The 14,161-nt window shown below is 46.5% G+C and overlaps 1 protein-coding gene across 1 annotated transcript in view; it reads left to right on the forward strand.

Annotated features, from left to right (window-relative positions):
- NR2C2 (nuclear receptor subfamily 2 group C member 2) overlaps positions 1 to 14,161 on the forward strand; it is a 418,562-nt gene that overhangs the window by 163,446 nt on the left and 240,955 nt on the right. The window contains exon 5 of the mRNA XM_069206302.1: positions 11,911 to 12,090. Coding sequence (XP_069062403.1) covers positions 11,911 to 12,090 — 180 coding nt within the window. The remainder of the gene's footprint in view (positions 1 to 11,910; positions 12,091 to 14,161) is intronic.

The raw sequence follows: 14,161 nt of genomic DNA on the forward strand, positions 1-14,161 counted from the left end.
CTTGTGTGGGTAGGCCTAGTGCCCACGAAAGGAAATGGCCCAAAACACAACGTGGACACATCACATTTTTTGACAGAAAACAGAGGTGTTTTTTGCCAAGTGCGTACCTGTGGATTTTGGCCTCTAGCTCAGCCGGCCATAAATGGCCTAAAATAAATTTGCCCCCTCACCCCCCCCAGCAGCCCCCCCCCACCCCTGGGGAGCGACCCTTGCCTACGGGGGGGCAGGAATGGCCTAAAATAAATTTGAACACCCACCCCCCCGACCCTACCCCCACCCCCCCACCCCTGGGGAGCGACCCTTGCCTACGGGGTCACTCCCCTTGTGGACATTGGCCGCTGTGCCTAGTGGTTTCTGCCCCCTTGGGGGCAGATTGACCTAAAATCGGCCGATCTGCCCCCAAGGAGGGCAAAAATGGTCTAAATACAATTTGCCCCCCAGGGGAGCGACCCTTGCCTAATGGGTCGCTCCCCATCTCTAAAAAAAACACACAAAAAATGTTTTTGCCCTTGGGGGCAGATTGACCTAAAATCGGCCGGTCTGCCCCCAAAGGGGGCAGAAATGGTCTTAATACAATGTGCCCCCCAGGGGAGCGACCCTTGCCTAATGGGTCGCTCCCCATCTCTAAAAAAACAAACAAACAAAAAAAACCACAAATTATTTTTTTTCCCTGGCGCCTAGAGGTTTCTGGCCGCCCACGGGGCAGATCGGCCTAATGACAATAGGCCGATCTGCCCCCGGGGGGGGGGGCAGGAATGGCCTGAAATAAATTTGCCCCCCACCCGCCTAGCCCACTCCCCGGGAGCGACCCTTGCCTACGGGGTCGCTCCCCTTGCGTGACATTGGTGCAAAAAAAAAATCCCTTGTGCCTAGTGGTTTCTACCCCCTTGGGGGCAGATTGATCTAAAATCGGCTGATCTGCCCCCAAGGGGGGCAGAAATGGTCTAAATACAATTTGCCCCCCAGGGGAGCGACCCTTGCCTAATGGGGATTCCCATCTCTAAAAAAACAAACAAAAAAAGACCACACAAAAAAAAAGATCCCTGGTGCCTAGAGGTTTCTGCCCCTTAAACAAAATGCCACACCCTGGGAGCAACCCTTGCCCAAGAGGTCGCTCCCTTATGCCAATTCCCCCCCCCCCCAAAAAATCTCCCTGGTGTCTAGTGGTTTCTTTCCCCCTTGGGGGCAGATTGGCCTCATAAAAATAGGCCAATCTGCCCCCAAAGGGGGGCAGAAATGGCCTAAATGTAATTTGCCCCCTAGGGGAGCGACCCTTGCCTAAGGGGTCGCTCCCCACCTAAGAAAAAACAAAAACAAAAAAAATGATCCCTGGTGCCTAGAGGTTTCTGCCCCCCTGGGGGCAGATCGGCCTAATAATAGGCCGATCTGCACCCAGGAGGGGCAGAAAAGGCCTTAAAAAAAATGCCCCCCCTGGGAGCGACCCTTGCCCAAGGGGGCGCTCCCTTATGCCAGTTTCCCAATAAAAATACAATCCCTGGTGCCTAGTGGGTGTTTCAAAAGCCAGATTGCTTTGTAATCCGGCTTTCGAAACGCTGAGGGAGACTTCAAAGGGAAGGAAATACATTTCCTTCCCTTTGAAGCCTGCTTCTGAACGCGCTGGAAGCTGAGCTTTCAGCGCGAAGGAGGAGGCCTCTTTGACAATCAGCACGCGATGCGCGCTGAGTTCACGGGGGTCAGGGTGGAAGGGGAAGGGATTCCCCTTCCATCCACGACCGGGGTGTGTGGGTGGGGGGCACATGGGGGAGCGCTAGCGCTCTCCCCAGTTCCCGGGTGCAGGACGAGGTGATCTCGTCCAAGGCACCCGGGAACCGGTGCCTTGGACGGGATCACCTAGTCCAAGGCACCGTAGGGGTTAAAGGCCTGTTTACAGAAAGCAAGTACTTGGAAGGATACAGTCAACAAGGGATGCTTACGGGAGGGACAAACTTGAGCTTGACAGCCTAAAGCAAATAAAGCCAGCAAAGAGAAAGCAAGAAACTGTGAGTTACAAACCACAAAGCCAATTGTAAGCAATGGGCGAAATGCATTCCCAGAGAAGCTTTCAGAATGCCCACAAGAAGTCAGAAGCAAATCAGAAATCTGTGCTGTCTGGTAGGCTTCGACCTAAAAATGTCAAGATTACACCTTCAGATTCTACCAGCTAGGGTTGAAAAGAAAAGCGTTTTTTAATAGATTCATCAAATACATTTCTCTGTGCATTTCTTCCTATCTCCCTCAATCCGGCAGCCTTGATCAAACTTTCCAAGACCAAGACCAAAATGGTAATGATAGCGCAGTGATAGCGCCAGAATGACCCTGTCAAAATGTTTGTCCTTCTGTTTAAAAAGTTTCCTTGAGCCAACAAGCTGACTAGCTTTGGAGATTTACTTGTGTGCCAGTGAGTGGTACTGTGACCTGTGAAGGCATTGGCAGCATTTCCAGCAACCCCAGATAAACGTTTGCTGCTCTCTACTGATGAAAAATGAAATCCAGAAACGTATGCATATGTCTAGAGATAATATAGCACTATCTGCACCAACATTGGTAAAAAACGACTGTTATTTTTTAGGTAAGCGCTAATATTGTACGTCATTTACCATAATGGATTGGGGTGAACCGTGCTGGGATGTGAGGCAGTGTGCACCCAACCCCCCTTCTCTCAAAAAACGTTTGGGGGACAGATCCTGCATTCCAACCATTGAGTTTCACTGCCTGCCCCTGAATTACTGCAATATGGCCATCTAGATATACAACAAGATTGCATTGACATTTTAAGAGAGTCCAAACATCCATATATTATAAAGCCATATGCATTTAAGTAGAAGAGATTTACCATTTGGTGCATTCAAAAGAACTATGTTCCATGCACGTGTCAAGAAGACGTGATGTTACCTACTTCATCTGGCACAATCTGGTTTACAATTTTCTTCTATTAAGGTGCATTTTTGCAGCTATAACTGCCTATAGGAAGTCTTCTTCACAAACCTCCTTCTTTAGACTAAATATAGTTAACAATTTTTTAGAAGGTGTTAAAAACAGTTTTCCTCCCACTAACTCTCCTTTTCCCTGGGAACTTAACATTGCATTTTCTACATTAATGGGACCCCCATTTAAACAAATTCATAAAGCCTCCCAACACACCTCACATGGAAGGTAGCTTTTTTAGTTGCTGTTACTTCAACATGCAGTGTTGATGAATTCAGTCCTTGTGTGCTACTGAACCATACACAGTATTCCATAGTTATAGAATGGTAATAGGAACCCATTATATTTTTCTTCCCAAGGTGGTTTTAGATTTTCGCCTTAATCAGACGATTTCCTTGCCAACATTTTTTCATAATCCAGTAACTCCGGCAGGCAAATCTCTGCATTCCGTTGGAAGTAAAAAGAGTTTTCAGATTTTATTTAGATAAAACTAAATAGACAATCTGATTGTCTGTATATAAATTATGGTCCGACAAGAACAGATATAACATCTACCAAGCAATCCATATCTAGATGTATAGTTTTTTTGTATACTTTTTTTTTTACTTACCAGTTGGTGAAAAAGCTCTTAAATGGTAGACCTAAAGCTCACTCTACTTGAGGAAAAGCTGCTAAAATAGCTCTAGAGAACTGTTCACGTTTAATTAGACATTGTCTTGATCCAGAGAGGATACTACAGTAAGACAGGCTTCTTTGAGGAATCTTTTTGGGATGACTGTTAGAACTGCCTCTATTCCCAATCTGCTCTTTTATTTGATGGGCTTGCTATTCTATTCAGTACTTATGCCTTTTGATGAGGATCCCCTGGAAGAGAAAAAAAAGTTGCTTACCTGTAATCCTAGTTCTGTTCCAGGGGAATCCCCATCATATTCATGAGCAACCGTCTCTCCTACCCAGACACAGGTTCAGTTTTTCACGCAGGCTCTTCCAATCTTCTGTAAAAATTACCTAACCTAACTGTCACCTGTGAAGCATGATGGGATGCTGGGTGTGCTGTACTGTTCTTAAAACCACAGTGCCAGTTTTGTTCTCTAGGTTTTCCTTGCAGCCTGTTGGCTAATTCAGTCATTCATTCTCTTTTCATTTTCCCTTTAAAAGATTTTCTATAGTTGCATATATTGTTTTAGTGACTTATAATAATTGACTTATTTTTTCAAAGAAAAATTAAATTAAATCTGTTTGTAGCCTTTTATAGGATGCAAACATAATTATTTACATTATTGTGACATTCTTTTCTTTTAGAAAGGTATTTTACAGGTGTACTTAAGGGCATTTTTTACATATGTATGTTAAAGTGCTTCAGAAACCAGTTGATCAGAAAGTGAGTTTCAGAGAGAAGCTCCATGTCTTTACAGAACTGGCTTTGGCCCAGACCTAATTGGAAAACAAACAGGAGCATCATACCCTATTTGCTTTTTGAGCTGACCTTATACCCAATAGCCTTTTTGCAAAGAAGTGTGCTCTGCGGTTATCATGTTTGGGCATCTGTTCCTTGAATGGAGGAGGTTATATCAGTTGAGCTGTTTGTAGGAACATTCTTCTACCTCCTCTCCCCACATTGGGTATTGTTAAACTGGTTGACCAGGGCCTTACCTATATTGCCTTGTGTTTGCTTTGCTAACAGTTGTGTGAGCCACTATAGGTCCATCTCATCACAGTTGCCCTCTGCACCTGGCTAGACTTAGAAATAACTTAGCCAATTGAAGTTACTAATTACAACCGATCAACAGCTTTGACTCATTGCAGGTTCGAGATTTCAGTGCTGTGGCATTGGTGCTCCAGAAGCAGAACTTAACAGCAGTATTTCTTCTGTTCTTTTTTTAATGGTGAAACTGGTGTCCATTTGAAAACGATGCAGCCTCTTTTACATACAGCAGGATTACTGTACCATGCTTACATGATGAGTACTTTGGCATGACTCACAAGAAGGGAAGCACTCTTGCAAATGTTGTTTTTCACTTCCAAACCTATGCCATCCCCTCTCTTTTAATAATGTTGTAAGTGGCATTATTTTATACTGTTGTAAGTGGCATTATACTAAACTACATAGGTAGGGCTAAGACTGCTACTTGATTGTTTCTGTTGCGTTTCATCAAAGAAACAAAGGATTCCATGCAACTTTTTTTTGTTTTTGTGGCAGCAATCCCTTCTCTTGTTTTTGGTGCTAGTTAGATAAAAAATGGTGACACCCTGTTAGATATACAGTACGACAAAGTTGTACCGAAGGCTGTTACTCTTTTAACACCACTTTGAGATGAGGAAGGTTTGTCCCAAGACTTTTTCAATTCAGTAAAAGAACTGAAAATAGTTATGGATGGGGCCTTTGATGCTTTTAAGGACAGATAGTGTAAGGATGCTGTCCCATTTATTTAATATAGTAGAGTGGCAACCCACATGTCATGATGCATTTTCCACAAAATGTTGAAACTCTGCGTAAAGAACATAACTTACAGCTGAGGTGTGGTAGGGGACCCTCCCTTTCTTCACTACTAATTTACCCACTTCTAACTCTGTATCGCCCTCAATTTTGGGAAGTCAAAGTATACTAAATACAAAGCATTGTTGGCTTCTTGTGCATTGCTGATACATTTGAATGGTAAAATCAGAAAATGTTTTGCTGTGGACATGGCCTGATGCCAGTGAAGGAGGAAGCCTTTCTGTGAGGCTCTTGCCAGCGATCCCCCACCCTAGGCCATTTTGATTTCCAAAGTGCCACCCTGGGGTCCCCAAATAGCTGCCGACCCCTCAGGAGGCCCCTGCATTTAGGGGTGAAATAATCTGTGCTGACATCGAGGCAAATTGGATTCCGGAGGCCAGTAACGTGTAGAAGACTGCAAGGTAGCCAAAAAGGCGGCCTTTATACAATCGGCGGTGGACGGCTGTCCTGGAGGCTTATAAAATGAGGGTAGTGCTGATGATCGGTGGATCGAGGTCGCCAGCTGTCGTGGGAGACCAGGTTGGAGGCGAATAGCTGAAGAGGCATCAGCGCAGTATAAGAGGTGAAGGGGCCGTATGAGGAACGCTTGGCATGGAGAGGCCCATGGGAGCCCCCCGGCATGAAAGCATATAGGCAATGTGACGGAGACAGAGAAACAGTGGCCCTCTCCTGCATCTACACAAGATGCTCTTGCAGCGGTGCGGCAGCAGATGAGTGCCGGTCTGCAAAGTGTTGTGAGGCGAAGAAAGAGCACAGCGACCCAGGTTGGGAGGGGGCCAGCGGCTGGATGGCCGGACAGGAGCAGAGGCGACGCAGCGTTTGAAGGAAGGAGCATTGCAACAGCACTGTGGCATGACCCTGATTGCAGAGAACCCTGGAGCACCGAGCGACACCGCAGCGGGGCACGAGGGCCCCCGATCAAAAGGAGGGTCTAAATATCCTGGAGACCAGGGGCAAGAAGGAGAGCAACGAGGGACAAGGGACCCTGGGCGGGCCCATGAGGGTAGCACAGACACAACTATGCACCAGCTGAAGCCAGGGAAGTGCAGGACTGGTGCTGGGGGTTGAAGGTCCCACTTCCCCAGGGAGGTGCGATCTAGTGGCTAGTCAGGAGTACCGACAAGGCACCAGTGGAGCAGAATTGGAGGATCTCCTTCTAGCCACCGCAGACTGCAACGTAGCATTTCTTGAAGTTATTGGTTGCACTGTTTCCCACAATAGAGGCCTAGATCAATCTGGGATATCCATAGTGATCCAGGTGAAATCCAGACGTGGGGAAAATAGGCCGTAAGAGGGACCAGGAGATGAGGGAGGAAGCTGCATGGGGTTCCCCGGCCATGCAAGCGGGGGATAAGTGTGTCAACTCAGCGGAGAGCTCCCTCCAAGACAGCCTCCAGGCTATAACGGCCTCTTGTGAAGCCCTGGAGGGGAAAACCGATGCCCTGGCGACAGACTTGACTATACTACGAGATGATTACATCAGGTTGGCGGACAGGGTATCTACATCAGAGAAATAAATCAAGGAGGTACTACCCGTGGTAAACGACTTGACTGCCAAATTGCGCATGTTAGAAAGACAAATTTGTGACCTTGAATCAAGGGCGGAAGATGTTGAAAACAGATCAAGGTGGAATAATAGTCGAGTGATTGGTCTACCTGAGCGCATAAGGAAAAATGATATGGTCGGATTCTTGGAGCGCTAGCTTAAGGAGACAATAGCAGACGGAGGACTCTCACCCTTTTTTACCCTGGAGAGGGCACAATGGTGCCGGCACGTCTCCTGCAGGGGGGCTCCACCGAAGCCGGTTGCAGCAAGACTGCTGCATTATAGAGACAGAGACTATCTTTTGGGGCAGGTGAGGAAGAAAGGAGACCGTACAGTGGAAAACAGCACAGTTCGCATTTTTCCAGACTTCTTGAGAGAAGTGCAGAAGCGGAGAGCCACCTTCAGAGAGGCTAAACAAAAATTAAGGCAAATGGGCATGCAATATGGAATGGTGTTCCTAGCCCGATTGCGTGTGATGACAGAAGAGGAGGCACAATTCTTCAGCTCGCTGGAAGATGTCTGGCAATGGAGTGTATCATTTCATTCTCTCCCCCGGCTGCCTGTGAAAATAGTATCACCACTGTGAACTCACTGTGTCCCCACCCAGTGGCCTCCCAGGAGGAGGATGAGAGTAGTAGTCATGATTTTGGAGTAGGGCATTGGGGCTGATGACATGACCGAGAGAGTAAGACTAGGGTGGGGGATACAGGCGGTGCTGCAGCACTCCGTGAACAAACAGAGTGGCCAGCACCCAAATTAAGGTGCACAGTTGACTTTTTCTAGTTTGGATGAGAGTCAGTTGTCTTTTTGCCCTGGGGTCGGGGATTTGGGAAGTTAGTAGTTGGTTTGTTTATAGGGGGACCCCTGGGTCACATGCTATGGTGAAAGAATGACAAGGCATGGGGTGTACTGAGGACCTAATGCAGGAATTGAGGTGGAGGGGCTGAGCGCAGGGGTTACTGCTTTGAGATGGGAATATGGCTACACTAGAGACATATAAATTATTTTCATGGAATATCTGGGGCATGCATACAATGTCAAAAAGATAGAAAGTCTTCTCATATTTACAGAGACGAGGGGCCCATATGGCAATGCTCAAGGAAATGCATATGACTCTAGCTGAAGGGAGGGCTATTCAGAAGCAATGGAGGGGACAGGCATATGTTGATCCAGATGGGCGTTATGTGGTTGTGAAAAGAAAGTTAGAGGGCCGGGATTTAGACTTAGTAAACATTCATGCCCCTAATACAGACCAAACGTGGAGATTTTAACTGTGTGGCGGACCCCAGCATGGACAGATCCCAACCCCAATGAATGATCCCCGATAGCAAGAGTGGCACGGCAGTTACCTGCCTGGCAGACACAGTGGGGCCTCATAGATGCCTGGCACAGGTTATACCCACATACCCAAGATTACTTGTATTTTTCCCATTTACATGACCTACATGTGTGTCTGGACTCTTTCCTTTGCACCGCAGACGTGATTTCAACCATAGATAACGTCGAGTATTTGGCCCGCACCATTTCAGACCACAACCCCATATTATTATCAATGAAATGGGGCTCCACCCGTCCTCGTATTCCTACACGGAAATTAAAACCCAAAACCTTAGAAGATACATGCTACCAGGAAGCCGTGAGACAACAGATTGCCTTTTTCTTTCTTGACAACAATAACACAGCTAGTAACCCATTGGTGGAATGGGACGCTTTTAAAGTGGTGCTGAGCGGGAGATGTATGGCGGAAGCAGTGGGGGTAAGGCACCCATTGCTCAGGGAAACACGAGAGTCCTAGAGAAGACGTGCTGCTAGAGGAGGAGAAGCTTAGGCCTGAACAACCAGACCTCCAGTATAGATTATTAGAATTAAAAGAGAGAGTGGCAGCCCAGGTTGAGCGACTCTGTTCCTTTGATTACAAGAAGTACATATCGCGGGCTCACGTGGAGAGGGATAAAGCGAGTAGAATGCTGGCGTGGTTAGCATCACCAACTAAGCGAGAGTAGCTCATAACGGAGGTGCGGACAGTCACAGGAGATAGACTGTATACGCAGAAGGAGATTAATACCCACTTCCTGCACTATTACACGAAACTAAATAAAAGAGCCCTCCAGTACGATGTAGAGGCCACCCATGAATATTTGGACCAGGTGCCCCTGATAGCCCTCACACGGTAGGCGGCTGACCAATTGGGGGGAGGGGTCCATCACCATACAGGAAATTAAGGACTTAGCTAGGGGTAAAACGCTGGGAACAGATGGCTTCCTACTTGAGATCTACGCCACCTATTCTGATCTCTTGGCCACGCGGTTGGTTGCCCTGTATCAAGCAGCGAAGGAGAGGGGGCTCATGCCAGCTACGACACGGGAGAATTTAGTGGTGCCACTGTTAAAACCCGGTAAGGACCCAACTGAGTGTAGTGCATATAGGCCATTATCCATATTGAATTTAGATTAGAAGATTCTTAGGAAAATACTAGCAAAATGCTGCTTCCCCATATGACACACCTGGTGCACCAGGGCCAGGCAGGGTTTGTCCTGGGGCGGAGTACGGCTGGTAACATCCGTCGTTTGCTGGCTGTTATAATGGACCCTCATATGACAAGACAGTGGTGGGGGTGTTGGCGGTGGATATTGAAAAAGCCTTTGACAGTTTAGAATGGTGTTTCCTTTACACAGTGATGGAAAAGATGGGACTCGGTGAGGAATACATAGCATGGGTAAAATTACTATATACTGCCTCAATGGCTGGGGTCTGTACTGGCCGAACAATCTCAGACAGCTATGCGGTTGAACAGGGCACCAGGCAGGGTTGCCCTCTTTCTCCGCTGTTGTTCGCAATAGCTATGGAGCCATTGGCGGCCCTGCCCTGTGTGGGAGGAGGGGGCCAGGGGATATATGTGGGTGGCCAATGGCATAGCACTATATGCGGATGATTTGATTATATTACTAAGGAATATGCGGGAGGAGCTGCCGGGTGCCCAACTATTGTTGTCTAGGTTCAGAGCCTTTTCGGGTCTTGGCGTAAACTGGCAGAAATCCTGTCTTTTTCCATTGGAGCCAGAGGGGGTGGCCCCTTAGCCCTCTGTGGGTTACTGTGGGAACCACGATGCCCCTCTTATTTAGGTGTTAAAATATATCATGATACGCGCAACATTTTGAATGGCAATGTGGGACTTGCTATACAATCCGCTCAAGCAAGCATGACCTTCTGGCGGGCATTGCCCTTGTCGCTGGCTAGCAGAGTGCCACTTCTCAAAATGATAGTTTTTCTTTTAACTGTTGTACTACTTCACAGTCTTCCCGGTGTGGATACCCAAGTCAACATTTATGGGGTACTACCAGGAGGCAGGTGGCCTTGGCTAAACTGCAAAGAAAGTTGGTGGAAGGTGGATTAGCAGTTCCTGACTTCGAATCCTATTATCTCGCTGCGCATCTCCAGTGGTTTACGCAGTGGCTGGCGAGCAGACAGACCCCCGGAGCATTAGTGAAACCCTTTACTCCTATGTTAACAAGACTGATAGAAGTCTTTCTAAGCATCTGACAACCTAGAGGCACTGACATACCTGAATTGAAGGTACTCATGCAGTGCTGGAAACGCTACTTGAATAAAACTAAGACAAAGGTTCCTTATTTCCCAGACTTTCCTTTGTTGTTTCTATGGGCCTTACCACATAGTGGGAACTGGGAAGGATTAACTACCTGGATCGCTGCGGGAATGTCCACAGTTGGGAGCCTTTTTAGGGATGGCACTCTGATCCCCTTTGAAGATCTCAGAGCTGAGTTCGACCTAGCGGGAGGGCATTTACTGTTGCATGGCTCTGTTACTGCGGCCATTAGGTACCATTGGAGTGCCGTCTGGGCTGAACCCAAGGCACATGCTACTAGCACCTATATATCAGTTGCATCAGGCATGGTGAAAGCAGTCATAAACCTATAGAATACAATAATGACAGATAAACCCTCCCCCCCCAGGAGTCACTGAGGTTTAAATGGGAAGAGAACTTAGGAACCCGCATACCAGCCAGGCAAATCTTTATAAGTTATATTATATTGGAAAGGACCCCTAAGGTCTCGAGAAACGCTAGATTCAAATTAGTAAACTTCTTTATGTTGCATAGAGCATATCTGATACCGGGGCAGGTCAATTGACACTTCAGTGGGGCCAGGCCAAGATGTGGAACTCTAGGGGCAGAATTCAAACACATGTTATGGGTTTGCCCACAGTTGGGAACATACTGGGAAGAGGTGACTTGGAAAGTGGCAGAACTTATAGAAAAAGAAGTACCTTGCACATTGGGCCATTGCTTGGTGGGATGGTTCCCGCACACCCCAAAAACGAAGGTAACCAGCAGATTCCAGGGCCTGGCTTACATCCTGGCCAAAAGGGAAATCACCATGAATTGGGAAAACCCATGTGGGCGACACGTAAACAGGTGGTATGGGGAACTGGAGAAATGGGCAACCTGCGAAGGGGATTCTCTCTTCCGAGAGGCCAAGAGGGGGTTGAGACCACTAGACGTGGCAGTGGCTTGGGGGATCATGGTGGACAGTTTGAAAGACTTGGCTCAAACCACCCCTGACCCGTCGCTGGGCTGACCCCACCATGCTGCCTCCTCCACATTACCATCGATCCTCTATGGGCAATGGAATGCACCATTCCACCTACAAAACATTAGCTATATATGGCCTACTGATACACCACACTCCAAGCATACTAAATCTGACTCACCGGGGATGGGAGGGGAGGGAGAGGGACGGGAACATTGAATAATGGATGGTTATGTTGTTATCAGCAATGCGAGGTTTCCTCGAAAAAGTGCAGACTTACAGTCGTATGAGGTACTGATACTGTAATGTTGAATATATGAAACATGTCTGCTAATAAAAATTCTGTTTAAAAAAAAATGTTTTACTTTTTAGAAATACCCTTTCTTTTTCCACAGGTCGCCACTATGGTGCGGTTAGCTGCGAGGGGTGCAAAGGTTTCTTTAAAAGGAGTGTGAGGAAGACACTGACTTACAGCTGCCGAAGCAGTCAGAACTGCATTGTCAATAAACACCATCGGAACCGCTGCCAGTATTGTCGGCTCAGAAAATGTTTAGAGATGGGCATGAAGATGGAATGTGAGTAATGATGCCGCTAACCCTGATTTTATTCTTTTAACACTATAATTAATATTTCCTACTGTGGGCCTGATTACAGGTTGCACAGCACAGGGGGTAGGGCAAAGGTGAAATTGCTTCTGTATTTACTTTTACTGTGCAGTAAATCCTGACCAGTACTGTGCAATTACGTGTAAAATCCGATGGCGGGGGAGTACTGTGTGAGACTGAGTTTTCCAGTCATCAAACCGGAATTCCATGAGGTTTTGATGCATATATTCACCACCTCCATTAAGCAGGTGGTAATTGTATGCAGAGACCTATGGGTAGGGTTGGTAGGGGAAGTAAAGGAGGAAAGTGGAAAGTCTTTCTGGCAGAGGGGAGCACTGTATGCTTTCCCTGCCATAAAAAACAAAACTTGGAAAGAGGCTTAGATGCTGCAGCAGCCAAAACATCATGCAATTTCCCAGCCAGAATTACCAACTAGAAAGCCTGTTATGGTTCTCTGGCACCGAGAAAAAATGGGTGCTGAAAAACCTACCCAGTCTGAATTGAGCAGAGTGAATTTCGCTTTGCCTGATTTTATTGGAGCGTATGTGTGAAAAGCTGCCTGTGACAAACATTTTATTTCATACACAAGCTATGATACCTTCTAAATGGGACTGGATGGTCACTTTACTAGATGGTTTGTATTGTTCAAGAAATAACGGGACCACTTCTGTATTTTTGGTACAAATTTATAGTATCTGTGGACAGCGGCGGCTCCTCCGTTACGGCGGAGGAGCGTCGCCACGCCAGCAGCTGCAAAATGTTTACATTAAAACTGCAATAAACTATGTTTATTGTGGTTTTATTGTAAAACAGGCAGGACCAAAGGCGATGACAGGGACGGAGGGGGAGTGCACAGCACTCGCCACAGTGCACATGTATGTTTGACCAGCCGTCTCGCGCCGGCCAAACACACATGCTCACTGAGCAGTCTCCAGCCCGGCACTGTGTTGCCGGGTTGGAGAGAGCAGACAGAGGCTCCAACTCTGCCTCAGAGTTCCAAGCCAGGGTGCTTTGTCCAATCCTAACACTGCTTTCATGCTGCCAGCAGCATGAAAGCAGCTTTAGGATTGGCCGCAGGGCAGGCTGGGGAGCCTATGCCTGCAGTGAGGACAGCGGAGCGACACGGCAGGTATGTTTTTTTTTAATTACTATTTTTTGTTTGTTTACCCCCTCCTTCCTTGAAACAACAAACACTTAGCTATCTGATATAATTATCTGATTGAGTGAATGATAATTATCTACCATTTAGCACACTTGAGCTGAGCTGATAAACAGGAAACATGAAACTGCACACAGTAACAATGAAAAATGATAAATTATCATGAGTGCTGTGACTTTTTATTAATGCATATTCATTTAAATTCTTTTTGCAGAAAGATGTGTGCAAAATGTTGAGCAATACGGTAAAAAGAAAGAGACTTTAAAACTGTTATTGTCAGCTGTTCAGTATCCTAAAATTATTGTAAACAAATCCAATTTTAAACGCATGCATCATTCACATAATTCTGAACCAGGTAACCCTCCCCATGTTTTTATTTTTATTTTAACAAGATAAGATCTGAACCAATGCTCTGGCTGGGACTTTGAGCTCCATGTCTGAGCATATTTTCTTGTCCAACCGTTAGATCAGTTAAAAAATCATCTGTTGGAAAACATCTGTTTCTGCTAAGCCTACAGTCAGCTGCCTAACTCTGCATCTAGTGCCAAATGCTGTACAAGTGTTGCCAGTGTCTCCTGCTGATTCTTAAGCCGTATAAAAGCCAAGGGGAGATGCTGCGTCAAGTTCAGCACATTATAAGCTTTCTTGTGATCAGCTTTACCCCCAGCAGGGTACAAAGAAAAGAAGGTGAAAGCACTGATTATAGTATTCTCTCCATTGTGATGGATGCCATGGGCGCTAACAGTAAAGTCATCAATATCAAAGAAGCCAAACCAGTCCGACTAGTCGCCTTTAAGTTAGCAATTGAAACACCCAAGATTAGGATTTCTAACAGAGAAAATATCCTGTGATTATCAGCATTCAGCTCGTCATCATCATCTC

Source organism: Pleurodeles waltl, chromosome 9, assembly GCF_031143425.1.
Source record: "Pleurodeles waltl isolate 20211129_DDA chromosome 9, aPleWal1.hap1.20221129, whole genome shotgun sequence".
In the NCBI taxonomy this organism is placed as follows: Eukaryota; Metazoa; Chordata; class Amphibia; order Caudata; family Salamandridae; genus Pleurodeles; species Pleurodeles waltl.